Below are 27,944 nucleotides of genomic sequence, written 5' to 3'. Positions count from 1 at the left end.
GGACTTGTTGGAGAGGTGGCATCCTATGACGGTGCCACAGTGCACATCACTGAGCTCTTCAGTAATCCCATTCTACTGCCAATGTTTGTCTATGGATATTGCATGGCTGTATGCTCGATTTTATACACCTGCCAGCTATGGGTGTGGTTGAAATAGCCGAATCCACTAATTTGAAGGGGTGTCCACATACTTTTGTATATATATAGTGTATACCTTTCATAATATTTCCCATAATGTTATTAGCCTACCTCCCCTTTCTCTCTCTATTGCTGCTTCATTCCTTCCTCACATTCAACAGTTAAATTAAATAGCTTTTCCTGCATGGGACTCCAAAGGAGCATTTTTTAAGGAGAGAGGCCAGCAGGGCATAGGTGCGTGATAATCCTGTTCTAGAAAGATAGTGGCCTATCTATTTTGGATGCAATTGGAATGGAGTTGTAGAGGGAGAAGGACTCGAGAGAGTGCTCGCGCGTGCACTGATTTAAAGCAACGATAGGCTGTTTTAAAACTCTGCAGCTGCAATAAAAAAATATTTACAATTAAAAAATATTGTGACCCCGAAAGCCAGATGGAGATGGGTAAATTATACATGCATTCGGTCTTTATATTACTGTAGCATAGACTTTCACAATAAAAAAGAATTATACGATGAGATGACAGGTCTACATGCATTGTGAACTGTCTGTCCCCACCCTGAGCGGTGATGATTCATCATGCAGAGGCCGTAGAGAAGCCAGATTTACACATCACATATCATTTAATAGTGAGATTTCGCGCCATTCTTTTCATGTAAATAATTTATTTTAATTCACCGGTTTCTCGCATTTATTTATCCCAGGAAAAGGGAGTGGTGGTATTGGACGGTAAATCCCGGTAAATGGGTTCCCGCCATAAAACCCTAAGCCATTCAACCCTAAGTCAGACTGCTTGGGTTGAAGGTTTGAGAGATCCAAGGTTGGAAAAAAGCTGTGGAATAAGGGACAGCCCTGCTGAGAGCCTCTACGGAGTTGGGGTATGAACAAACATTTGATTACAGAGTTAACACTCACGTTGACCTCCAGCTGGATGAGATGGAGACAGAGAAATGGAAGGATGAAAAGAAGAGGGAGAGAAGTGTGAGGAAAGCCAGAAATACGTTCAACACAAAAACCAGAGAGTGAGGAAGGGATGGACAAAGAGAGATAGAGAGACACACAGAGACTGAACAAGACAGATGGACTAAACCAAGATGAGTCAACCGCAGATCTCCACCACTCACGTTGGGTTCTAGTTGGATGATCCTCTGCAGGTGGCGTCTCATGATGACCGAGCCCAGGAAGCGCTCCAGCGGTGAGCAGAGGTAACTTCCTGCCAGGCCCGGCACCAGGCAGGGTGTGGGCGAGGGCAGCAGCAACACGTGCAGGGCATTATGGGTGAGAATGGTGGGGATGGAGGCAGCCCAGGAACGCTGAGGTAGCTTACGGGGCGGGGGCATACTGCTGGGCATGGCCCCGGAACCTGGAGAGAGGAGTGGACAGTACCGTTAGCCTAGGGAATGGTGAGACTGAACACGTCCTTAAAGATTTTTTTATTTATATACATTCGTGTAACGGTCTTAACATCCCTTCAATCTTTGTAAAAACATTCGATTTTGAGTGGAGTTGATTGCCAGTCAGTCAGGTGTTGTTTATGTGATACTCACTCGAGCCAGTGCGTGGGGAGTGTGAGGCGTCGGGGATGGGTGAGTGGAGTGAAGGGTTTCCAGGGGACATGCCGTGGATACGAGCCCCAGGAGATGGCCCTGATACCTGGGGAGAGCCTGGCCACTGGCCCCTCTGGCTGGGAGACACCATGGCATAAGGGGAGCTGGGGTCCAGAGCCCCTGGGAAACAGACACGTAGACAGACGCACACCACCATCATCATCATCATCAGTAGCGTCCACTGATAGTCATCCTTATAATCTTCATCATTCATTGTCATGAACCCATTACAGTGTACTCAGACACAACCTTTTTTTTTTTACTCTCACAAACACTCACTGATTGACAGAACTTTCTCTCTCTCATTAACTCTCCAATAAAAACTCTCCACAGTTAAACCACCACCATGACCCACTTGCCCAGTCAACCTGGGGTTCACAACCACTTCAAAAACGGACTAGACAGGTGTCAAACTATCAGAGAGACCGGTGAGCAACATCCCAGGGACTAGTCCTGGTCCATGGGCTGGAGGTTGGTCTACAGCCCTGCCCAGTCCCATCCTCAGTCTACCCAGGTACAGCGTTTTCTCAACCTGCACCAGAGTCTGGCTATGGTTATACTCCATGGAGGACCCATCCATTCAGCCCAGCCTGCTACAGCCCAGCCCCCTCTACCCCAGTCCAGCCTCATCCTTACCATCCTCTACCCCAGCCCAGTCCCATCCTCTAACCCAGCCCGGTCGGTCCCTGTGGTCAGTGCGTTGCGCCACTTACCATGCGGGCTGGCAAAGCTGGTTGGGCCCATAGCTATGCCAAGAGAGGAGGGAGAAGGGGTGGGCCCAAAGGGAGAGGGAGCCCTCAACGCTCCACTAGGGGAGCCCGACGCATGGATGGTCCCTGCGCACACACACCACACCGACCAATAAGGCTCGTCAGACACGGGCCAATAGGATCAGCTCACACACACACACACACACACACACACCAGGATTTCCGTTAGCCGGCAATTGCCGGCTTTTGGCCCTCCCCCAAAAAATGTAAAGCCAATAAATAAAACTGTTGCCGGCCAAAATGAACAATTACAAAATAATGCTTTTTATTCATTGATGGAAATACAAGTCGATGGAAATACATTTGACCGTCATGCTTATCGGTCTATAGCTTAATTTGTATAATTTAGTGGAATTAAATTGGCCTGTGTATTCTCGTTAGTCATCATGTATCTTATTTATCTAACAACTATCACATGTGCACAGCATACAGAGTCTATTTTGAGGGGGATTTCTCCTGCAGCTCCTCAGCTGGTTGCTGCTGGAGTAAAACATGTGCTTTTATAAACCCATTCATTGCGCAACAATTCTAAATGTAATTGCATGTTGAAAACAGTTTTGGTGCACAATTAAAAATAGCTACTATTTTGTATTTCTCAACTGGTGATTGAAGCGGCCCTCCCATTCAAGAGCTATCAGTGCTATAAGCGCATCACCCACCACTTCACAAAATGAGCTGGAGGCAGTATACATTTTGAAAGCATACTTAATCGTTGGCAACCCGAATGGCAATTATTTTATAGACTTCATAGGCGGCGCGTGAGTTTAAAGTTCGGGGAAGCTTATAAATTCATCCTGCCATTTCTAGCGTTCTGCGTGCCAGTTATGATTTTCATATGCGCATTTTCATGGAACTGTTTCATTTAATATAAGTTTCTGTTTCTCAAAAACATTGTCACGTGGTTAAACATACAAATCTGAATGAAATGATAAATATCTCAAAGTTAAAAGTAAACTAAAGGGAGATCACCATCCCCTGCCATATGGACACATTGATACACCGTGATCCATTAGCAGCTAAAGAAATTAGCACATGGCCAATGCAGCACTAGGCCTATAACTTCCATTGCTCTTTCACACCGGAGATTGTTGTACTGATTTTTCAAATAGCTTACTGTGTGGAACTATAGTTAATATATTATCTTTTGCAATGGATGTAAAAAGAAGAAATATTTAACACTCCTACATCTCTGCGTAGTAGGCCAGGTACTCAGTGCGTGCTCAGTCGCGCGCGCTCCCTCAATATTACACAGGCAGAAACCAGTCATGCTCATTGCGCACATGGAGCATTCCAAACAAAAGTACAAAAAAATGACAAATCTCGTCAACGATGATTATGAAATAAACCAAAACGTGTTTCTCACAAGTGTAGCAGGTTGTGAACTCTACAAACAATGTTTCCACTCCGCGAACGAGAAGAGTAAATGACTAATTAATACACGCATTAATAGAAATTAATGTAACCAAATGACGGGGATTAAAAGGTACATTTACAACTGGTGACAGTGCGTTCGGGAAAGTCTTCAGACCACTTGACTTTTTCTTACTTTATAGCCTTATTCTAAAATGTATTTAATTGTTCCCCCCCCCTCATCCATCTACACACAATACCCCATAATAAACAAAGCAAAAAGTGACATTTTTTCTACATTTATTTAAAAAAACTTAAATATCACATTTCCATACGTTTTCAGACGCCTTACTCAGTACTTTGTTGAAGCACCTTTGGCAGCGATTACAGCCTCGACACTTGATGATACAAGCTTTGCACACCTGTATTTGGGGAGTTTCTCCCATTCTTCACTGCAGATCCTCTCAAGCTGTGTCAGGTTGGACGGGGAGCGTAGCTGCAAAGCTATTTTCAGGTCTCTCCAGAGATGTTAGATCGGGATCATGTCCGGGCCGGGCCACTCAAGGACATTCTGAGACTTGTCCTGAAGCCACTCCTGCGTTGTCTTGGCTGTGTGCTTAGGGGTTGTTGTCCTGTTGGAAGGTGAACCGTTGCCCCAGTCGGAGGTCCTGAGCACTCTGGAGCAGGTTTTCATCAAGGATCTCTCTGTACTTTGTTCCATTCATCTTTCCCTCGATCCTGACTAGTCTCCCAAACCCTGCGGCTGAAAAACATCCCCACAGCATGATGCTGCCACCACCATGCTTCACCATAGGAATGGTGCCAGATTTCCTCCAGACGTGACGCTTGGCATTCAGGCCAAAGAGTTCAATCTTGTTTCTCATTGTCTGCGTTATTTAGGTGCCTTGTGGAAACTCCAAGCGGGATGTCATGTGCTTTTTACTGAGGAATGGCTTCCTCATACCATAAAGGCATGATTGATGGAGTGCTGAAGAGATGGTTGTCCTTCTGCAAGGTTCTCCCTTCTCCACAAAGGTACTCTGGAGCTGTCAGAGTGACCATCGGGTTCTTGGTCACCTCCCTGACCAAGGCTCTTCTCCCCCGATTACGCAGTTTGGCCGGGCGGCCAGCTCTAGGATGAGTCTTGGTGGTTCCAAACTTCTTCCATTTAAGAATGATGGAGGCTACAGCGTTCTTGGGGACCTTCAATGCTGCAGACATTTTTTGGTACCCTTCCTCAGATCTGTGACTCGACACAATCCTGTCTCGGAGCTCTACGGACAATTCCTTCGACCTCATGGCTTGGTTTTTGCTCTGACATGCAGTGTCAACTGTGGGACCTTATATAGACAGGTGTGTGCCTTTCCAAATCATGTCCAATCAATTGAATTTACCACAGGTGGACTCCAATCAAGTTATATAAACATCTGAAGGAAGATCAATGGAAACAGGATGGACCTGAGTTCAACTTCCAGTCTCATAGCAAAGGGTCTGAATATTTACATAAATATTTATATATTTTTTTTACTCATTTGCAAAAATGTTCGCTTTGTCATTATGGGGAATTGTGTGTAGATTGATGAGGAAATTTTATTTAATACATTTTAGAACAAGACTAACGTAACAAAATGTGGAAAAAGGAAAGGGGTCTAAATACTTTCCAAATGGACTGTATGTAATCAAAGGGCAAACAATTCACACAATGAATGCTCAAGAATTGTCGGGAGACAGCTGAGTGGGAGAGAGAGAGACTAGCCTATATCTTCGCCACACACCCCTTCCCCTTCTTGTCTCAACATTTTAAAATTATTCTCAATAATTTACACAACACATATTTTAGATGCTTTTCACTGAGACTCAAGTCAATAATCAACTAGGGCTACTGCCACGCGCGCTGCCCAAATTGCGGGTTTCCCAAATAGGCATAGGCCTACGAGCTAATGATCCTTGATTCCTCTGTGGCTAAGTCATGCTTTCTGGTGAAGTATTTTGAATTATTTTATTTATTTCTGTATAGACAGGAGTAATTATATAATGTTGTTAAATGCATTTCCATTTACTTCCCTATTGGACTGCTATGGCATTTCTCTCCTTTTCATACTAACTTTCTTTCGGTGTCCAGACGCCAAAGACAAAATCCTAGTCATATTAGCAACCCATCCTAGTTGTTGCATCTTTGGATCCCCCCACTTTCTATGTTTCTAAAAGAGATTTTCATCTCAGTCACATATGGAAGAATGGTGTTTTCCCCAGGGGCACTGTTTAGAATGGTGTTTTCCCCAGGGGCACTGTTAAGAATGGTGTTTTCCCCAGGGGCACTGTTTAGAATGGTGTTTACCCAGGGGCACTGTTAAGAATGGTGTTTTCCCCAGGGGCACTGTTTAGAATGGTGTTTTACCCAGGGGCACTGTTTAGAATGGTGTTTTACCTAGGGGCACTGTTTAGAACGGTGTTCCCTCGAATTGCATTTTGGCAAATGTTTGAAAATTAAGCTTAATTGGCTGCTTCATTACATGTTCTGTTAATAGGGGACCGGCACCGACCACAATCTTCGCTTATAAATCGATATGTGGACACCGTAGAACGAAATGGCTTGGATTGAGTGATAGCCCTGGTTCCCACGGACACAGTAGTACATTTGTGTGACGTAGGATGTTAAATCTGAAACCACTGGGGATGTCCCTCCTACCATTTCTTTCGCTCTTCCGACTATCCGTCAACTCCTGGCTGAACACTACGTCACAGCCACTTACAAAGCACATGCCTACAATCATTACATCGTAGTAGTGCAGCAGGAGAGAGTGGTTTCATCTCTAGAATACATTCAGACATTAATTTATAGCAATTCATCTAAAATAATTCATTTATTTGAAACAAAAAAGACTGTCATTGACAGATAGGATTAATGAGATGAAAGGAGAGTTCCTAACGAGTTCAAGAAGCCAAGCTTGAGCTCTGTGAGACGTTCACAGTGATGGGGGCAGAGGTTTGGCTCAAGCGAGACCTTAAGCAAATACGCACACTAACATACAAATGGATATTTTGCAGTTATAAGGAAGGTGAAATCTTATAGCTAGTAATTTTACAATTTGATTATACTATATTTACAAAGTATAAGTAATTTCAAGCATTATTCATATATATTTTTTTTATAGGAAGTACATCATTAAATATTTATAATATTCGTACTGTGTACTTGAGGTTGTGTCATCAAATGTGATTACACCTCAGCAATTTATAACTATTTTTACCAGAAAGGTGAGATTTGAACCTTTCTTGGAGTATGCAGCATTACCAGTTATTGTTTATGGATAAATAATTCGTTTTGGGGATTACATGAATTACCTAAATCTAAATGTGATTTCTCTCATTCTGAGCACCGTGGGTGGACGCCCTGACGGGCAATGCACCCAGAAAAAATGTTTTATGGCCGGTCAATTAAAATCTTCCCGGTCACGTTGTCTGGCGCCACATTTTCCTAACAGAAACCCTGTCACATACATACATCCATTCATACACACGCAAACACACAGGCTGAAGCTGGGCAGCGGCTCTAGGGCTGAGATGGGTGAGCAGGACTGGGTGCATGCTTTCTCCCTTCTGGACTCAACTCAACACACAGGCTGAAGCTGGGCAGCGGCTCTAGGGCTGAGATGGGTGAGCAGGACTGGGTGCATGCTTTCTCCCTTCTGGACTCAACTTTCGCACACACAGTTTGCCATTCAGCATGTGCATGACAGCAGTGGCAGGGTGAACACACACAAAGAGAGTGATATCACTTAGCGGGTGGATGATGGGTGAGAAGAGGACCAGATAGCATTTGGTCTCTTTCCTCTGCTCCATAGTGGGCTGCCAAGCACACGTGGCACAAAGAGGGAACATACAGGACACACATCCCTCTCACCTGGGGACTGTGTGGGCATCATGGATGGCGAGGGTGCCACGTTGGGATGGTAAGGGGTGGGCGGGGAGGTGAGGGGAGGGTACACCCCCCCAGGACCCCCTCTCATTGTCTGCTGTTGCTGCTGGGCTTGAAATTGGCTCATGAGGGTGTCCATTATGTCGCCGCCCACCGGTGAGGGCGGGTTGTCGTCTTCGTTGACGGAGCGTCGCCGAGCATCCTGGTTACTGTCAACAAACATGTTGAGGAATGTCTGGTAGAGAGAGAGAGAGAGAGAGAGAGAGAGAGAGAGAGAGAGAAAATCCTTGAGGGGAACTAGACAACAGAATCTAGACACTTTCAAATTCCTGATACAATCACACAAACCCACCCAAGCCCTCTCCTCCCCTGTACCTTGAGTCCCGGGGCGGGGTAAAAGCCCTCCACAATCTTGGTGTTGTCGAAGAGGCTGTAGGCCCCGTCTCGTATGGCCACCACCCCGCGGCTGCGGCAGTAGATGTCGATGCAGTACATGTTGCGGAAGGCCAAGCGGATGTGTGTGGGTGACTGGGGCAGGATGGAAAAACACTGGTAGGCTGTGTTGGTGCGCTGCGTTAGCCCCAACATGGGCACTGTGGGCAGCTTGTTGATGGCATTCAGAGGGGCCTGGGTGTCCGACAGCACCTTGGGAGAGGAGGGAGGGAAGTTAGACAATGAATACAAAATAAATGTAATCGAATTTGTGCCACTTCCAGTGTATGTAAGAGTATGTGCGTGTCCTGCCCCTGTATAGTTAGGTTCAAGCCCAGGTGTGTGTGTACGCGTGCAGTACCTGTAGTAGCTGGACCACAGTAGGGGTCTTGTTGAACATCTCCTGCAGTTGATGCAGTATAATGTTGTGACAGTTACTACAGCCCGAGTTGGGTCCTACTGTCCCTAGAGAGAGATGAAACCTCTGGGTGCTACTGTTCCACTGGATGGTCACCTAGAGGGGAGCGAGAGGCAGCAGAGAGAGTCTCAATCAATCACATGTATTTATATAGTACTTTTTACAAACAGTAAGGAAACATACAAGGCAGGGATTGACATTAAGCTCTCAAAGGCACTTGCAAATCAGGCAAGTACATGTCATGTTTTACTTGCACAAAGGTCATGGTCACTTGCCCCAAAAAAATCTAACGGTCTGTTAGACACACAAATGGTAAAATGTCAAGCACGTCTGTGGTAGATTGAACTGCATAGCTCCTTAGCAGTCAGATGAAGGACCATATCTGAATTATATATGTAAAAAATAAAAGTGGAATCGTTTAAACTATGATTTTTTTCTTTTTCTTGCCCTTAGGAAAAAAGGATTGCAGTCAGAACGCACTGCAAATACCGCGTCCCAACATTTTTTTTACTGCAGTAATTTTGCAGTTATTCCGCAATTACTGGATCCAAAATACCACAGGTGGACAGTGGTTACTTTTTTTTGTCAATTTACGATTTTTTTTATTTATTTACATTTGTCACATCGCTAGTTAAAGTAATAATCACAGAAAACAATAACATAGGGGCACGAAATGTACTTTTTGGGGAAACAGCCATGTCTGGTGATAACAAAGATGACATTTTATTTAACTAATAACTCTCCCTTTTAATGATGAGGCGGCAAGGGAGTAGCATTTTCCACAAGCCTTTTTCTCATGGCAAATTAATGAAACTGTAAACACAATGGCTACACTCTGGACAACTAAATCAAATGTTTAGGCCTATCTTCTCCGTCTAAACTGAAAAACACCTAGGACTACTTAAATTGCGAGAATTTTCTAAATGAAGGACTACAAGCACAATTTGACCTGCAAGTTGTGCTACTGAAACAGGTGTAACATTTCTGTAGTATATTTGTAGTTGGCAGACCATTAGGGAGGGCGTATTCATTACTCCAATTCTGTTGCAAAACATTTCATATACAGAACGAAACGCTCAGTTTGCTTCCATTTGGTTCTAATGAACACAGCCCTGAACACAAAAACAATGATTGATCAGCAGCTTAAACTTCTTCAATTCAACCATTATGGGGTTAAAATACACATATACATTTGTAAACAGCCACCCACAACAAAGACAATGCGTAAGATTCAAATAAATGAGAGCAGCAGTGTGATTCAATAACAACTGATATCAGTACCACCATCCTTATCTTCAAGCGTTTATTCAAGTTGAATTATCTTTGGATACCAACAGCAGTCACACCATTGGAAGACATAGCTTCGACTGTAGCCTACAAAAGCCTATTCCTGCTATTTTCCCTCGATCCATTAAACGCATATGATGGTTCATCATAGTGGTCTCTGATTTGTGGTCAGACTCGCTCAGGGAGAACAAATTTAAAATTGTGCCTTCTTTCATGAACAGAAAGGTGTCAAATAACTTTTGCGAAATTGAGTCCAAGACACGTAACGGAAGGAAAAGAGAATGTAGGGAGAATAACTGTATGATCGCGTGGCTAAGTTTCTTTTTTGTTGCGAGTCACTTTTGCACATGAACAAATTAAAACACTACAGTCAACGTGACTTAAAGGTTGTCTTTGGGACAGGATGTCACCTGCCTGTTCAGGAAGCCACAAAGCAGATTCCACCTGCCCGACTGGTCAGTTTACCTGCCCCCGGAAATCGGGCAACCGTTAATGTCAAGCCCTGCAAGGGATCAAACACTCCCTAGGTGGAAATGAATGTTTAGAGAGGAAATAGACGCAGGTTAGATTTCAGACGTTACTCACCGAGCTGCCCTTGGTGCTGCCGTAGCACAGAACCAGTTTGCGGTAGTTATACAGCCGGATCTCACTGAACAGACTCAGGTAGGACGGCATCTCTGGTAGTGATCGTGAGAACACCAGGACACACTGGTAAAGCTGGCTGATGGCGCTCCAGTCGTTGAGGAACATCTCCACCACCTTCCTCCCTCCCACAGGCTCAGACAGAGGGTTCTCATAGGTTAGGTACACGTGGCGCGTAGAGGCTGGACACACACAGAGAAAAGGGAGATATAAGGGAAACATTAGACTCAGTTTGGGTAGTGTGGTGTGTGTGTGTGTGTGTGTGTGTGTGTGTGTGTGTGTGAGACAACATGTGCATTTCTGTGTGTGTTGTTGTATGTGCTCGTGTGTTTGTATTAGTGTGTACCTTGCTCCTTGCTGTGTGTGCTGTTGAGCGGGCAGTTGGCCAGAACCAGCTCCGCGACCCAGGTACGGTTGTTCCGGCCCTGCAGACGGAAGGTGCAGTCCAGCAGAGAGCGCTCCAGTGCCTGCCTCGTCTCCTCCCCTACACCCTTACTGGGAGGGATCCTAGGGAGAGGAACAGGACCACAAGGGGTTAGCCCCTTCAAAGTAGGAGGATACACATGCAAATAAAAGATGGTCATTGGTAATAATCAGATCAGACTGCGATGTCATGCGGTGGGCCAAAAACGCCATCCCACTTGAACAGGCTGAAAGTCCATTTTTTAAAGCTCTTGCACATCATTTTCACAATTTCAGTGTTATTTTGATCTCAGTGTGAAAACATCCACACACAAAAAAAAAATCAAATAAATCACGTTTGACTGCACTGCCCCTTTAACATTTCCATTGACTTCCATATTGTTAGACAGTGCCACTAGAAACTGCATGATGTGGAGCCTTACTTGAGGATGCGGATGGCGTGACTGCAGCCGTCTCCCTCCACCTGCACACCCTGGTGAGGAATCTCCATCTGAGATAACTAGAGAAAGGAGAGAGACATGTTAGACAGAGGAGGAATCGAGGGAAGAAAGCGAGGGATGAGGAGAGGACGAAAAAGAGGAGGTGAGGAACCTCCATGTGTGACAGCTGGATAGAGTGGAGAGACAGAGGAGGAAGGATAGAGGAGAGGAAAGGAGGAAGAGAGAGATGGATAGGAAGAGGAATGATGAAGAGATATGAATAGTAGAATGGGAAGTGGTGGAAAAGTAAAGAGTGAGGAAGAGTTGTAAGATAAAGAGAATAAAAGTGGGTAGTCCCTCATCCATACCTCCACTCTGAGGCCTATAAAGGGCATGTTGGTGTCACACATGGCCACTAGGTGAGCCAGCTCCTTGTTGAAGGCAGACATCTCCCCTGAGCGCTTTGGCTTCTTGGGCTCCAGAGCCCCCTGGTCTCCTGACAACTGGAGGACAGAGAAGATATACAGTGAGATAACCGAACATCTAATGATAATAAATACATTTAATTTATAAAACACACTTTTTATTTATATTCAGGAAAATATCAGGGTTTATATGCATGTTGTAAGTATTTTTCCTTCAACTACTCATTTTAGGACATGTTTCAGATCATCAATATTTGAATTCATTGCAACTAGGACTGTGGCGGTCACAACATTTCGTCAGCCGGTGATTGTCAAACAAATAACTGTCGGTCTTACGGTAATTGACCGTTAATTAACATGCATGTAGCATCTCCTGGCTTCCACACAAGACACTGATGCTGACCTTTGGAACATCTACATTTTAAAAAGTCTAATAAATCCATTTAATATAGCCTACACATTCACAATAAATCCAAGATTTATTTTAGACAGGTCTAAAGAAACATGATATGAAGAAAATGTTGTTGATTTCAGAAGAACAGAAAAGCATACTCTGAGTTGTCCTTACAGTACGTTAGGCCCTGATCTGGCAATGTCATATCGCCGTGGGCAACACTAGTTCATTTAGCAGACAAGATTTGCTTAGAATTCTGTGGCATTATTTTATATAATATTAGGGTGCGTTATGGCCACACAGGGGATGGCGACAGGAAATTCGAGGCATTATCAAGTGCTCCTCAAATTGTGAATGAGAGACTAATGAAGTGTACAGCCAGCGCAAAAAAACTAAGCAGAGCTCATGCCCGTCAAGTGACTTTTTTCTAAATCATCATTAGTTGCATCGTGCAGCTTTACAATGTATTAAAAATCGGAACATATAGCCCAACGTTTGTAGAAAAACTAAAGTTACATTAATAACTCTGAAGTAAACATATAGGAGTACCGATTTCTTTGTTAACCGCTCAACACATGTGCACATTCCCTCAAATCATTTGGAGAAAATACCCTTTCTATTTTATTCAGCTTTGTTCAATTGTATTCTTCATACTATAAAATAATCCATGCCTTTTGCAGCCCTTCTCCCTAAATGCTGCCCGCTCCGAAGCACCTCATCTCACTCACGTGGCTCTCCATCACGTGACCGGGTCTTTCTCACAGGCTACAAGTGAAGACAGATACTTCGGGGATGCAACTGCGTGGGTCCTTATCCAATTTGGAAGCGCATATGGAAGATATTAGAACTGTCCACATTTACTTTTCGTCAGCCAACAAGATGAGTAGGCCTAACGAACAGCAAAAACACTAGCCTATGTCAATCTACTATCCCCATAGTACAAAAGTCGACCTATTTTATTCTGTGAGAAATAAATATTCCAATCAGTCTGGGACAGTTGTGGGATGCAATAGATCCCAAATTACGCAATGAGGCTGACGCAACAGATCAGAAAATTTTGCTTAAAGTTTTGATAAACTATTCGGCTATTTCTTCACATTATAAGTGCAGCAATGCCCACCTGGTAGTAGGCTATAATAAGAGCGAATGTTCCATTAGCGGGAAAACACAATTATCAAAAGTGACAACAAATGCGATTATGCATGCAATGCTTTTATTATAAAGGTGCATTTTATGGTGAAAATGATCTTCCCCAAACTTGAAACTCACGCACTGCTTATGTATGTCAATTAGGCTCTACGCCCCTTGTAAAGCGGATTAATGTGCTTACTTAAGAAGTGATTTGGCCACTTTAGTTGTGATACAAACCTTATTAAAACATATAGGCCAGACTACATGAGGTGTGCGACTATGATTCGAAAAAAGTTGGCAAAAAAAAAAAAAAGGCATTGTTTCTTATGCTGGGCATTACTCACAAGTGGTGGAGGGAAAGGGGCCGGAGGGCAGGCTGCCTTCTGAGAATTTGTAGGCTATCTAATGAGCCCCCACTTCCTTCCATTCTGCTAGCAAATGTGCAATCTTTGGACAATAAAATAGATGACCTACGCGGAAGATTAAATTACCAACTGGACATTCAAAACTGTAATATCTTATGCTTCACGGAGACTTGGCTGAAAAACAACACTATCAACATACTTATAATACGCTGCACCGGCAGGATAGAACAGCGGCGCTTGGTAAGACAAGGGGCGGCGGACTACGCATTTTTGTAAATAAGAGCTGGTGCATGATATCTAAGGAAGTCTCGAGCTATTGCTCGCCTGAGGTAGAGTATCTCATGATAAACTGTAGACCACACTACCTACCTAGAGCGTTTTCGTCTGTATTTTTTGTAGCTGTTTACATACCACCACAGTCAGAGGCTGGTACTAAGACAGCATTGAATGAGCTGTATTCCGCCGTAAGCAAACAGGAAAACGCTCATCCAGAGGCGGCGTTCCTAGTGGCCTGTGACTAATGCAGGGGAACTTAAATCCATTTTACCTCATTTCTATCAGCATGTTAAATGTGCAATCAGAAGAACAAATAAAAAAATGAATAAAAACTCTCGACCCCCTTTACTCCACACACAGACGCACACGAAGCTCTCCCTCGCCCTCCATTTGGCAAATCTGACCATAATCATAATTTTATCCTCCTGATTCCTGCTTACAAGCAAAAATTAAAGCAGGAAGTACCAGTGACTAGATCAATAAAAAAGTGGTCAGATGAAGCAGATGCTAAGCTACAGGACTGTTTTGCTAGCACAGACTGGAATATGTTCCGGGATTTCTCCGATGGCATTGAGTACACCACATCAGTCATTGGCTTCATCAATATGTGCATCGATGGCGTCGTCCCCACAGTGACCGTACGTACATACCCCAACCAGAAGCCATGGATTGCAGGCAACATCCGCACTGAGCTGAAGGCTAGAGCTGCCACTTTCAAGGAGTGGGACTCTAACCCGGAAGCTTATAAGAAATCCCGCTATGCCCTCCGATGAACCATCAAACAGGAAAAGCATCGATAGAGAACTAAGATCAAATCGTACTACACTGGCTCTGACGTTCGTCGGATGTGGCAGAGCTTGCAAACCATTACAGACTACAAAGGGAAGCACACCCGAGAGCCACCCAGTGACACGAGCCTACCAAACGAGCTATACTACTTCTATGCTGGCTTTGAGGCAAATAAAACTGAAACATGCATGAGAGCACCAGCTGTTCTGAAAGACTGTGTGATCACACTCTCCCAGAAACCCTAGACCCACTCTAAACTGCATACCACCCCAACAGATCCACAGATGATGCAATCGCTATTGCACTCCACACTGCCCTTTCCCACCTGGACACTAGTAACACCTATGTGAGAATGCTATTCATTGACTACAGCTCAGCGTTCAATACCATGGTGCCCTCAAAGCTCATCAATAAGCTAAGGACCCTGGGACTAAACACCTCCCTCTGCAACTGGATCCTGGACTTCCTGACGGGCCGCCCCCGGGTGGTAAGGATATGTAACAACACATCCGCCACACTGAACCTCAACACAGGGGCCCCTCAAGGGTGCGTGCTCAGTCCCCTCCTGTACTCCCTGTTCACTCATGACTACACGGCCAGGCACGACTCCAACACCATCATTAAGTTTGCCGATGACACAACAGTAGTAGGCCTGATCACCAACAATGACGAGACAGCATATAGGGAGGAGGTCAGAGACCTGGCCATGTGGTGCCAGGACAACAACCTCTCCCTCAAAGTGATCAAGACAAAGGAGATGATTGTGGACTAAAGGAAAAAGAGGACCGAGTACGCCCCCATTCTCATCGACGGGGCTGCAGTGGAGCAGGTTGAGAGCTTCAAGATCCTTGGTGTCCAATTCACCAACATGGTCCACGCACACCAAGACAGCCGTGAAGAGTGCACGACAAAGTGCACGACAGCTGCACCATTGAGAGCATCCTGACTGTTCATCACTGCCTGGTATGGCAACTGCTCGGCCTCTGACCGCAAGGCACTAGAGGGTAGTGCGAACGGCCCAGTACATCACTGGGGCCAAGCTTCCTGCCATCCAGGACCTATATACCAGGCGGTGTCAGAGGAAGGCCCTAAAATTGTCAGACTCCAGCCACCCTAGTCATAGACTGTTGTCTCTGCTACCGCACAGCAAGCGGTACCAGAGCGCCAAGTCTAGGTCCAAGAGGCTTCTAAACAGCTTCTACACCCCCAAGCCATAAGACTCCTGAACACCTAATCAAATGGCTACCCAGACTATTTGCATTGCCCCCCTTTTACACCGTTGCAACTCTGTTATCATCTATGCATAGTCACTTTAATAACGCTACCTAGATGTACATATTACCTCAACTAACCGGTGCCCCCGCACATTGACTCTGTACCGGTACCCACCTGTATATATATAGTCTCGCTATTATTTTACTGCTGCTATTTAATTACTTGTTACTTTTATTTCTTATCCATATTTTATTCAAACTGCATTGTTGGTTAGGGCTCAAAAGTAAGAATTTCACTGTAAGGTCTACTACACCTGTTGTATTCGGCGCATGTGACTAATAAAATTTGATTTGAAGTGATAGGTTAATACTGTCACCCATCAGACTATTCTTGATTTAATCTTGTCTTTACATGTACTAAATTATATGTGTGAAATATGTTTTGATTTAGAATGGACCATTACCATGCACCTGTATCGAAAAAGGGTCAGCGGGAAAAAATAAATGTTATCTATGCACTTAATTAGCGAATGGAGGACACTTTCCCCCATGGTTTATTTTCATGTCAGACAGGTAAGCTATACTCCTGTTGTAAATATAAGCAACGTGCTTAATATTAGGAAAGTTGAAAAATAAATCTAGTAGGCCTAGCCTATAGAAAGCTGATCCTCTTTTCAGTAGAGGCAATCACTCTGTTCTCTCACACAATTGCATAGCCCAGGTATTACCAAACTGGGGTGCGCGTACCCCTGCCGTCGGGGGTAAAAAAAAAATCTCCCAACAGTCAATTTATATATTTTCCAACTGGCCTATACATTTGTGATTTTTTCCCCCCTCTGATGAGTAGCCTCGTTTCACTGCCAAAAATAAAATGAAACCATCTACTGTTCAGCAAAATAACAACACAATGTCAAATACAAGTAGCCTAGTCAAATAATTAACATTCAATCACATTAACCATTACTCTCTCACGGGAATTCCACTAACGGTCCGTATGTAGCCAAATGTAGCTGCTGCTCATGTTGGTATTTGTACTGATGGTGCAAAAGCCATGACAGGGAGACATAGTGGAGTGGTAATGTGCATGCATGCAGTTGCACCCGACGCCACTTGGGTACACCGCAGCATCCATCAAGAGGCTCTTGCTGCCAAGGGAATGCCTGACAGCTTGAAAGACGTTTTGGACATTACAGTGAAAATGGTTAACTTTGTTAAAGCAAGGCCCCTGAACTCTCGTGTATTTTCTGCACTATGCAATGATATGGGCAGCGACCATGTAACGCTTTTACAGCATACAGAGGTGCGCTGGTTATCAAGGGGCAAAGTATTGACACTTTTTTTTGAATTGAGAGACGAGCTTAAAGTTCTTTACTGACCATAATTTTCACTTGTCTGACCGTTTGCATGATGATTCGTTTCTCACACGACTGGCCTATCTGGGTGATGTTTTTTCTCGCCTGAATGATCTGAATCTAGAATTACAGGGACACTCTGCAACTATACTCAATGTGCGGGATAAAATTGAGGCTATGATTAAGAAGTTGGAGCTCTTCTCTGTCTGCATTAACAAGGAAAACACACAGGTCTTTCAATCATTGCATGATTTTTTGTGTGCAAACCAACTCAAGCTTACAGACAATGTCAAATGTGATATAGCGAAGCACCTGAGTGAGTTGGGTGCGCAATTACGCAGGTACTTTCCAAACAACTGGATTCATTATCCCTTTCATGCCTTGCCTCCAGTCCACTTACCGATATCTGAACAAGAGAGCCACAACGAAAATGCAAAAAGCGGTTCTGTAAAAAATTGAATTTAAAATCAGAAGCCACTGCCAGATATCTGGATTGGACTGCGCTCAGAGTATCCTGCCTTGGCAAATCGCGCTGTTAAGACACTGATGCCCTTTGCAACCACGTACCTATGAGAGAGTGGATTCTCGGCCCTCACTAGCATGAAAACTAAATACAGGCACAGTCTGTGTGTGGAAAATGATTTAAGACTGAGACTCTCCAATACAACCGAACACTGCAGTTATGTGCATCCTTTCAAGCACACCCTTCTCATTAACCTGTGGTGAGTTATTCACCATTTTCGATGAACAAATAAGGTTTTATATGTAAGATGGTTAAATAAAGAGCAAAATTATTGATTATTCTATTTTTATTTGTGCCCTGGTCAGGCTGGTCCTATAAGAGCTCTTTGTCACTTCCCACGAGCCGGGTTGTGACAAAAACTCACTCATTCTTATGTTTAATAAATGTATTGTATAGTGTGAGTGTGGCAGCTTACAATGATGGCAAAAACCAACATTTGAGAGTGCGCTGACCCTGGTGCTAGAGGGGGTACACAGCTGGAGGTTGAATGTTTGAAGAGGTACGGGACTATAAAAAGTTTGGGAACCATTGCCATAGCCTATTGAAATGTTGCCCAACATGTTTGATTCGATTATTTTATTTAATTGATGTCAGTGATTAGAGGGACAATAGAGTGCTGAGTACCAGGCAGTCAGCAAGTTTGGTAGGCTACTAATGACCATCAGCAGCATCAGAGCTTGGAGAAGCCTAATTACCGTGACTAAACGGTCACGTGGAATTTGACTGACTTCATGACTCGTGACCGCCGGTGTGGCGATAATACGGTCACGCAACAGCCCTGATTGTAACCCGTACAAGCAGTTCTGCAATCCATTCCTACTTTTCTCTTAGCACCATGGCGGGCCCCACGGCTGGCGCAATTGTCCAGGACGAGCTGCTCCAGGTTGGGCTTGAAGTGCTGAAGGAGCTGGGCGCATGGAGGTCCCTCCTCACCCTCCAACTGAGACACAGAAAGGAATGAGTACTTGTACTGGAGCTCCGTGGGACAGCCAGGCACGTCAAGCATCTCCACCACCTAGAGAGACAGGGAAGGGAGAGAGAGAGGGATGGGAGAAAACAGTAATGAGGAAGAGTGGGAAAGTTGTGCATGGTTAATGTACTGTATATTGTTCCTTTTCTTGTGTTTGTTTATTGCAAACAGTTTTTTGGGGACAAATAATTGGGATAAGGTGGGAGGGAGGCACTTACAATGTAATACTGTGGTAGGCGGGTTAGCCGGATGAAGAGCCTGTGTTTTGATAGGCTGCCGGCAGGGTGGGAGATGGAGTTGGAGAGGTGTAGTATGTCTGTGCAGACAGTGGGGAGGTGTTTCACCGACTGTCTACACCTCTGCTCCCCTAACCAAAACCTGGAAGAAGAGTGGTGAGGAAAGAGACGGAGAGGGGTGAGAGAGAGAGAAAAACATAAGTGAAATTCGACATTCTCCAAATTGACCAGACTGCCAATGAGCAGCTATTTCACAGTCCTACATTCACACATCAGTGAGACATCATTATCACTCTACTAACACTCTTTCCCTGACTGACAAACAAGTCATTTCCTGGCCAGATCACATCATAGAAATAACATCACAGAACATTTGACTTCAATCCCTGTTCCAGTAATTACATTTCTATGCATATCACACAATGACAGACTCAACCTCACACAGTAGAATGCTGGTCTACGGAATTTATACAGACACCCTAAGTCATTTGAGAAATTATTCACCTGCATAGAAGCACATTTCCATGGAAGGGCACAAGATCTGTTCTCATATCCGTATGGGCATAAATATAAACGCAACAATTTCATAGATTTTAACTAATTTACATGACTGGGAATACAGGTATGCATCTTGCGGCATACGGCTGTGCATTATCATGCTGAAAAATGAGGTGATGGCGGCAGATGAATGGCGCCACAATGGGCCTCAGGATCTCGTCACAGTATCTCTTCGCATTGAAATTGCCATTGATAAAAAGTAATTGTGTTCGTTGTCATGGGCTGGCGAGGTTACACGTGGTCTTTAGTTGTGAGGCCAGTTGGACGTACTGCCAAATACTCTAAAACAACATTGGGGGCAGCTTATGGTAGGGAAATTAACATTAAATTCTCTGGCAACAGCTCTGGTGGACATTCCTGCAATCAGCATGCCAAATACACACTCCCTCAACTTGAGACATCTGTGGCATTGTGTTGTGGGACAAAACTGCACATTTTAGAGTGACCTTTTATTGTCCCCAGCACAAGGTGCACCTGTGTAATGATCATGCCGTTTAATCAGCTTCACGATATGCCACACCGGTCAGGTTGATGGATTATCTTGGTAAAGGAGAAATGCTCGCTAACAGGGATGTAATCAAATTTTTGCACAACATTGTAGAGAAAGACGCTTTTTGTGTGTATGGAACATTCTGGGATCTTTTACTTAAGCTCATGAAACGTGGGACAAACACTTGACATGTGTTTATATTTTTGTTCAGTATACAAAGTATACACTACTAAGGTACTAGGGTGAAGCACTTTGCATACTAAAGTGTGCTAGTGTGGATATGGAGGTATGAAGGCCTTCTGAGGAGTAGTGATGTGACACATGACAGGCAGTTGTCACAGAGAGACAGGAAGTGGATTTACTTGAGCTGCTGCAGCCAGGATATGATGCGCTTCATGTCGTCGTTGATGGTCTTCTCGATGTCGTCCAATATGGACTGATCTGGAGACAGACACAGTGGAAGTGAGTACATTGTATGTGTGTGTCCCAGCTTACTGATGTGGTGTATGTGTGTATGCATGAGTGTGTGCACGTGTGTATGTGCATCTCCCTGCTTACCAATTCCATACAGCATGGGCTGGAACATCCCTGAGTGCAGGTCTACAAAGATGTGCAGGCACTCGGAGCGTCCACAGGGCTCCAGGATTGGAATGACCAGGGTGGGCAGAGCTGTCTCTATGAACGCTGAAACACAGGCAGGGACAATAACATCATCACACACTGACAACATGGCTGTTTCTCTCCGCAACGTTGTTCATTTCATTCTGGGTCAGTGTGGTTGGATTAGTCAGCGTCTAGCTAAGTCAGAGACGACAGACTCACAGCTGTCGCTGGGGTTGCTGCTCTTCAAGATGGCTTTCAGCTCCTGCAGCTTCTGATGGGAGCGGGCGTGCACGCTGTCAATCAAAAGCTTCTCCACTGACAAGTGGTCAATCTACAGGAGGGGGCGGGAATAAAGACAGGAAATTAGGTCCTCACAAAAACAAAAATTGTACAGCACCATATCTGTGAGGAACTTGGCGTTAGCTCACCTTCATGGCTCTCTCCATCAGTCTAGAGTCGCAGGCAGGGAGCGGAGGATCATGGGAGATCTGCAGAGGCTTGGAGCAGTCTGATTCGTCAATCTTGATGGTGACTTTGTGGACCGACGCAGTGCCTGTCTTCCTTCCCAGGACCTGTTGGCTGGAGAGGGGGAGAGAGAGGGAGAGAGTGGGAGAGAGACAAAGAAAGAGGTCAAATGATGGACCAATTTCCCTGTGATGAATGACAAAAGTATATGCATTCAACAAACCAATCAATCAGGCCTGTAAATGTGTAACTTCTTAGTGAGTAGTTGTGTGTGTTTCTTACTTCCAGACGGCCAGTGTGAGGCACTTGGCAGGCATGTAGCGCTCCACTTGCACCAGGTCTCCCCAGCGCTCTCGGACCAGCATGAGGGTCTGGGAGTGGAGCACCTCCAGCTGAAGAGACAGGCAGAATGAGTCTAGACAGGACGGGGTTAAGGAAGGGCTGATCCAGGAAGACGGCATACACACTTACAATACACATAGATAAAAGAAATGCAGGCACACGTGATACATACACACCCATGCTGTGTGTGTGCAGTGACAGAGATCAGCCATGAAACCAGACTGCGCCTGGCAGTTATACTTGCTATGAAGTCACGATGAGGTTCATACAAAAAATGACTGAGAAACAAATCCTTGGTCATATCTAATTATTGGCGTTCTATTGAGCATAACAGTATTATAAATACATGTAGCATTACTCATTTCCCAATAAATAGTATTTGAAATGTTGTAAACATTTCTGCTTGGTTCATGGAAACAAACTGATGAAGTGAAAGACAGTGTGACTGTTGGCTTTGGCACGCATTGAAATGCTGTTGGTCCCTTGGCCTGCTGTACGCATGGTCACTGTTGGTCAATATTGTATGTGCGCACACACAATTACATTCACTGCAGCAGCTCAAGCCAGACATGGCCCTGAGCTCACTGTCTGCACAGAAACAGTAACACACACACACACACACACACACACACACACACACACACAGTGAAAGGATACGCAGGCAGCTGTACATATCCTGCAGTGGTTTCTCATCTGCAAACAGGCGTGATTGCACCAGCTCATGGATGAAGTTCACTTGCATACTGTGGACCAGAGCTCTGCCATCTGGAAGGAGGGGGCGGGGGGGAAGACGGAGGGGAAAATATTGAAAAAGGAGTTAGCAACAAACAAAAAAATTATGCAATCTTAAAATGTAGTTTTTTTGTGAGTGCTTGATGTTTTCATTCAAGTTGGATTACTCTTGAGCATCAGGACAAGAATAATTATAATTTGCTGTACATATTGTAAGAATTGAACACTCTGGACTTTTCATTTTCAACCTTCAAAATTCTCACCAGTTAGCAGTGGGATCTGTGTGTTCGCGTCGCGTTAGCAGTGGGATCTGTGTGTTCGCGTCGCGTTAGCAGTGGCATCTGTGTGTTCGCGTCGCGTTAGCAGTGGGATCTGTGTGTTCGCGTCGCGTTAGCAGTGGGATCTGTGTGTTCGCGTCGCGTTAGCAGTGGGATCTGTGTGTTCGCGTCGCGTTAGCAGTGGGATCTGTGTGTTCGCGTCGGCGTTAGCAGTGGGATCTGTGTGTTCGCGTCGCGTTAGCAGTGGGATCTGTGTGTTCGCGTCGCGTTAGCAGTGGGATCTGTGTGTTCGCGTCGCGTTAGCAGTGGGATCTGTGTGTTCGGCGTCGCGTTAGCAGTGGGATCTGTGTGTTCGGCGTCGCGTTAGCAGTGGGATCTGTGTGTTCGCGTCGCGTTAGCAGTGGGATCTGTGTGTTCGCGTCGCGTTAGCAGTGGGATCTGTGTGTTCGCGTCGCGTTAGCAGTGGGATCTGTGTGTTCGCGTCGCGTTAGCAGTGGGATCTGTGTGTTCGCGTCGCGTTAGCAGTGGGATCTGTGTGTTCGCGTCGCGTTAGCAGTGGGATCTGTGTGTTCGCGTCGCGTTAGCAGTGGGATCTGTGTGTTCGCGTCGCGTTAGCAGTGGGATCTGTGTGTTCGCGTCGCGTTAGCAGTGGGATCTGTGTGTTCGTGTTGCGTTAGCAGTGGGATCTGTGTGTTCGTGTTGCGTTAGCAGTGGGATCTGTGTATTCGTGTCGCGTTAGCAGTGGGATCTGTGTGTTCGGTGGTTTCAGGGTTCTAAAGCGCAACGCAACCAAATATTTTGCTGTGCGACTTGGAGTTTTATTTTGGGAGCACTGCGCAAAAAATAAATATCCTATAAAAAAATGTAATGCTTAACAATATTTGTTCTTCTCTACACTGCTCAAACAAGATGGGCTGAAGCCCCGCCCGCTGTCATTTAACAGGAAGTCAGCACACAGACAGTTCCTCCACATTGTGCCTGTTTCTCTCAGCATGCATTCAACAGATTCTTACAAAACAACATCGATGCTGCTTTCCACGTTGCTTCTAAATATAAATCCACTTGTTTTCTGTATTACAATGAGTTTGTGTAGCTTGCTCTTTGCAAAACGCGAGTTCGTTAGTCTTTGGAACCTGGCCTAAAGTTAATCGCTAACTAAATGCCCTTTAGCTAAATGCACTAGCTCGGGCAAAGCAAATGTTCTCTAATACAGGTTGCTTCTAGTGGTGGTGTACATCAGTATGTTCCAGTGTTTCCTCTGGAAGAATTTGAAGCAGTGGGGGGAGGGGGGGATGTTGTACATAGAAGGACTGAGACTCTCAGCTGTGGTGGCTTTTTAAAAAGGACAATATAAGCATTATTACTTGTAGCCAAACTGATGCAGCACAGTGGCTATAAATAAATAGGTTGAAGCATGGGGTTGCCTATCTGCATTTAACCTTTTGGGCTAATTATAAGCTAGATCCCAAATGTGATCTTTTAACTAGTTAGCATCCTATTAATGAATTTTATGTCTAAAAAAAAAACTTGCATAAACACAGTGAAAATAATGTAGGTCTACCTGTTAGGGTAACTTGGGGTAAACCGCCACCCGGGATAACACTGCCTGTACTTCTCACAGAAACCACTTCATGCCATAATCCCCCCCCCCCCCCCCCAACATGTTCTCTGGTTAGCACTACTCTTGCTCAACTAAAATTTGTATCCGTCTCATCAAAAAAATGTAAGTCACTCCAAAAAAACAGATTGAGGTATGATAGCGTTTTACCCCAAGTTACCCTACAACCGACCCATGTTACAGTTACCTCCACTCACAGCAAATTGCAGAGCGGTAACACTTCTAAAAACCACAGGTTTAAAAAGATGCAGTTAACACATAATTAAATAAAGTAGGAATCAAAAGCTGGGATCAAAACTGTTTTCCCCACTATTGCAAGACTTGTTGTGCATTGACTGCTTGTCAGAATGCATGTTTCCCCTCGCTATGGCACTCGTAACTTGAATGCACCTCGAGAGGAATATTTATCTCGCATAGTACACACAACAAGCTGACTAAGTAAATAGATCAACTATTCTACTATGGGGTAGTCAGATTTTTCTATTCATTACTCGTTTGGTTTGTAGAGGAAAAGTAAACGTGGACTTCATCTTCAAAGTGAGCCTCAGCATAATTTTCTTCTTCATGTTAAATATTTTTTTGCCATGGCGGCTATAATGTTGCCGTGGCGCAGCGCCGCATTTAAATGACCGCAGCAGAAACACTGGCATGTTGTTTATGCAATGGGCATGTTCTGAATCAGATAGCATACTCTAAAATATTTGTCTAAATGTAACATCTATGCATCTATTCAAATGCTATTACGGTCCCCTCGGAAACACTTACCAGCACTTTGGTTCCTACCGTGTCATAACTCTTACATGGCTTATCATTTGTCGTCATGTCAAACACCACCAATCATAGAATTAGAATAATCATTCTATTTCTATGATTCCAACAGTTGACCCAAGTGTTTTGATCTACAATCAAAGTTAAATCACAATATTTGGTTGAAAAATCCCAATTAGATGTTTTGCCCATATCACCCTAACAACCTGGTAACTTTACCATTATGCAAACATTTGGTGGCAAAGAAACGAAAAAGGATATATTCTTCAGGTGATGTGCTTCAAAATAAGTAAGATAGCCTACATTGGGCATATATGTATCTCAATCAATTCAAAATATATATATTTTTCTGGTGCTGCTAAATGTTATGTGGTGCTTGTAACTTTTTAAGTTAGTAGTATCAGTGCTCCCAATTATGTTTTTTAATTGGGTGCATTAGTAGTGGGTTCTGTGTGTTTGGTGCTTGGTCAAGCAGGTGTTGTTTATCTTACCTCCAGTCTCCTTGTCCTCCACCAGTATCTCCAGCTTCAACAGTCTCCAGGGAATATCTGGGTCATCACCCATCACCGTCAGTGTGGCCTCAAACTCCCCCTCCACACGGAACTTCACACGCCCATTAGCTACGAGACACACACAGTGAGGTTGGCCAGCTTATATATATATATATATATATATATATATATATATATATATATATGTGTGTGTGTGTGTGTGTGTGTGTGTGTGTGTGTGTGTGTGTGTCATCCTTACCCACGGTGAGGTTGGCTAGCTGAGGTGGTAGGTCTGTCGTGACAAGACGATGTCTAAGGATTTGATTGAGCTGGTTCAGGGTTGTCTGCTTCTCCACCTTGGTGATGGGGTCTGGAGGAATGATCTTGTCCTACACACACAGCTGTCAATGCACTGGGCCAAACAGGGCTTCAGATTTCTCCATCCCTATTCTACACTCCAGTCCAGTTGGTGGCGGTAACGCACTACTAAAGCTTTCTGTGTTTGTACATTATGTGCACGTCGCACACAACTGACAAGAGTACATACATGAACAACAGCATTTTTGGCCAAACTAGACAGGCACCGAGGCTACTTCAACCATAGTGGGTTACGAACACAGAGGTATCAGGTGTCTTTCTATTTGACCATTATTTAACCAGGCAAGTCAACTGAGAACCAGCTTACAATTAAAATAAGAGAGGCCAGGTCAAGAGGTGAAAACAATAGACTACAAGAAAAAAATGAAACTGAACACATTAGTGTACACAGACCAGTTAGGAGTGTCTTACCCGTATGCAGGTGGGCAGGCGAGGGTATGACCCGGTGGTGAGCACGTCGATTGCGAATGGGATGGCAAAGCTGGGCAGGCGGGCGTGCACCAGGGCGTCCCTTGCCAGCGATGCCAGCCTATCAGCCGTGTCCACAAATAGGAAGGCCTGCTGGTCCAGAAAGCTGGAGATCATCTGTTACCATGAAAACAGGAGGTTAGGGGTTAAAGGTCAGGCTAGCTTAGCTTATGATTGTACTTACTATTATTTTGAATTATGTGCAAGTAGGCCTAAATCAAAGTTAAACATAAAACACTGCATTGATGTCAGTGGGGAAAATTATGAAAAGTTTTATGTGAAAAGGTGAGAGTTATGTGCATAACTCAAGATAGTATCTGGTCGTCTATGCCCACTTTGAGAGTGTTTGGTGTAGAGTACGAACAGCTTAGCATACATACCGCACACTTCTCCACCTTCCCGGCGTTGCTGGCCCATTTCACTAGGGCAAGGAGACGCACAAACAGCTGCCTGGTCCGACTGGAAAACTGGACAATCTCGATTTTTCTGTAAGAAACAGTAGAAAATACAGGCAAAAGAAGATGTCACATACAACAACACTCCCAATTTGACAAGTCAATTTCATCAGTGAGTACACCCAGTGAAACAAGAAACACACATACCTTTCCATGTCTGTTTTTCTGGGAAGACTGCAAGAAAGACAGAAACAGTATTGGTAACTTTCAGGTATTAAGTAATTTTACCACGATTTATGAAATCACTATGAAAATGAAGGAATCTCAACTGCATTGAACGGGGTCTCGTCATGACTTACAGTTCACCCAACAGGGTGATTTCATGGTAGGTCCTCTGCAGGAGAAACTCAATCAACAGGCTCAGCCGGACCCCTTCGGTGGCCGGGGGTCCGGTAGGTGGCGGCTGGGTGGCCGAGGTGGGACCCCCGATAGGGACCAGTTGCCCATCTGATCCAATCTGCACCGGAGCCATTTTAAAATAACGCAAGCTCTACGGATGGACACCGAAAAATGTTTTAACTATCGACTCGCAATTACTTTGAACTGGTACAAATCTTACACGTATTCTACACCATTTCGCGCAAAATAGTTATTTAGTAGGGGCTTGGCGACTTCGCCCCATAAAAAAGTCGCAAATACCCGCGTTTTAATTGCTTATTACATTAAAGATTCAATGCTGTTCAACCGCCATGTTTGCAGTCTGACGGGAAGTGATCACGGTTTGGTGGAAAGGAAGACCCGGATACGGATTTTAGAGAAACAATGGAAGGAGTCCCTCGTGAGAATTTACTCTGCTGTTCCAAGATCAGTATTCATTCACTAGATTATTTGTCAATTAGTTCAGACCATAAACAATCAAACTGGCTCCTGATCAGCGCCAGTGGTTTTGTGAGCGATAATTAAGGTATTTTAACTGTTTAAACGACTTCTATAATATGCCCTGTCATTTCGTATGGGATAGTGTGCATGACATTTTAGTAAGATAGATCATATAACAGATGCACCTTATTTGTCCCTGAGGAGAACACACAGACAAAACAAAATACAGGACAGAACAAATAGACACACAGGTATAAAATGTTATATATTTGAAGATGGATGTGTATTGTGCCTATAAAAAAATGGATAAATGAAAAATAAATTAAAGTTATGTGATTCAATTCATTTCAATTCCTCATGGACCTGAAACTGGCTGGTGATAAAGAAAAGCATGACAAGACAT

General features: G+C 44.4%; 1 protein-coding gene across 2 annotated transcripts in view; it reads right to left on the bottom strand.

Moving 5' to 3' along the window:
- The window catches only part of LOC106581951 (mediator of RNA polymerase II transcription subunit 14), a 43,094-nt gene extending 15,647 nt beyond the window's left edge, over positions 1 to 27,447 (bottom strand). The window contains exons 1-24 of one of the 2 annotated variants that reach the window (XM_014164519.2): positions 27,022 to 27,447; positions 26,870 to 26,896; positions 26,648 to 26,753; positions 26,211 to 26,384; positions 25,681 to 25,810; positions 25,422 to 25,550; positions 22,192 to 22,299; positions 21,475 to 21,607; positions 21,156 to 21,306; positions 20,947 to 21,058; positions 20,683 to 20,808; positions 20,487 to 20,565; positions 19,059 to 19,218; positions 18,691 to 18,885; positions 11,770 to 11,904; positions 11,405 to 11,481; positions 10,906 to 11,066; positions 10,503 to 10,741; positions 8,574 to 8,726; positions 8,156 to 8,425; positions 7,766 to 8,015; positions 2,455 to 2,577; positions 1,682 to 1,861; positions 1,259 to 1,497 (exon numbers count right to left, since the gene is read on the bottom strand). In XM_014164519.2, coding sequence (XP_014019994.1) covers positions 1,259 to 1,497; positions 1,682 to 1,861; positions 2,455 to 2,577; positions 7,766 to 8,015; positions 8,156 to 8,425; positions 8,574 to 8,726; positions 10,503 to 10,741; positions 10,906 to 11,066; positions 11,405 to 11,481; positions 11,770 to 11,904; positions 18,691 to 18,885; positions 19,059 to 19,218; positions 20,487 to 20,565; positions 20,683 to 20,808; positions 20,947 to 21,058; positions 21,156 to 21,306; positions 21,475 to 21,607; positions 22,192 to 22,299; positions 25,422 to 25,550; positions 25,681 to 25,810; positions 26,211 to 26,384; positions 26,648 to 26,753; positions 26,870 to 26,896; positions 27,022 to 27,194 — 3,630 coding nt within the window. In that variant the 5' untranslated portion in view covers positions 27,195 to 27,447. The remainder of the gene's footprint in view (positions 1 to 1,258; positions 1,498 to 1,681; positions 1,862 to 2,454; positions 2,578 to 7,765; positions 8,016 to 8,155; positions 8,426 to 8,573; positions 8,727 to 10,502; positions 10,742 to 10,905; positions 11,067 to 11,404; positions 11,482 to 11,769; positions 11,905 to 18,690; positions 18,886 to 19,058; positions 19,219 to 20,486; positions 20,566 to 20,682; positions 20,809 to 20,946; positions 21,059 to 21,155; positions 21,307 to 21,474; positions 21,608 to 22,191; positions 22,300 to 25,421; positions 25,551 to 25,680; positions 25,811 to 26,210; positions 26,385 to 26,647; positions 26,754 to 26,869; positions 26,897 to 27,021) is intronic. The other variant, XM_014164521.2, reaches the window with a different exon arrangement.
- Between the last annotated feature and the right edge of the window lie 497 nt (positions 27,448 to 27,944).

Source organism: Salmo salar, chromosome ssa21 (genome assembly GCF_905237065.1).
Source record: "Salmo salar chromosome ssa21, Ssal_v3.1, whole genome shotgun sequence".
Classification (NCBI taxonomy): domain Eukaryota; kingdom Metazoa; phylum Chordata; class Actinopteri; order Salmoniformes; family Salmonidae; genus Salmo; species Salmo salar.
Note: the sequence above shows the minus strand (reverse complement) of the source record. Positions and strands in the feature narration are given on the sequence as shown.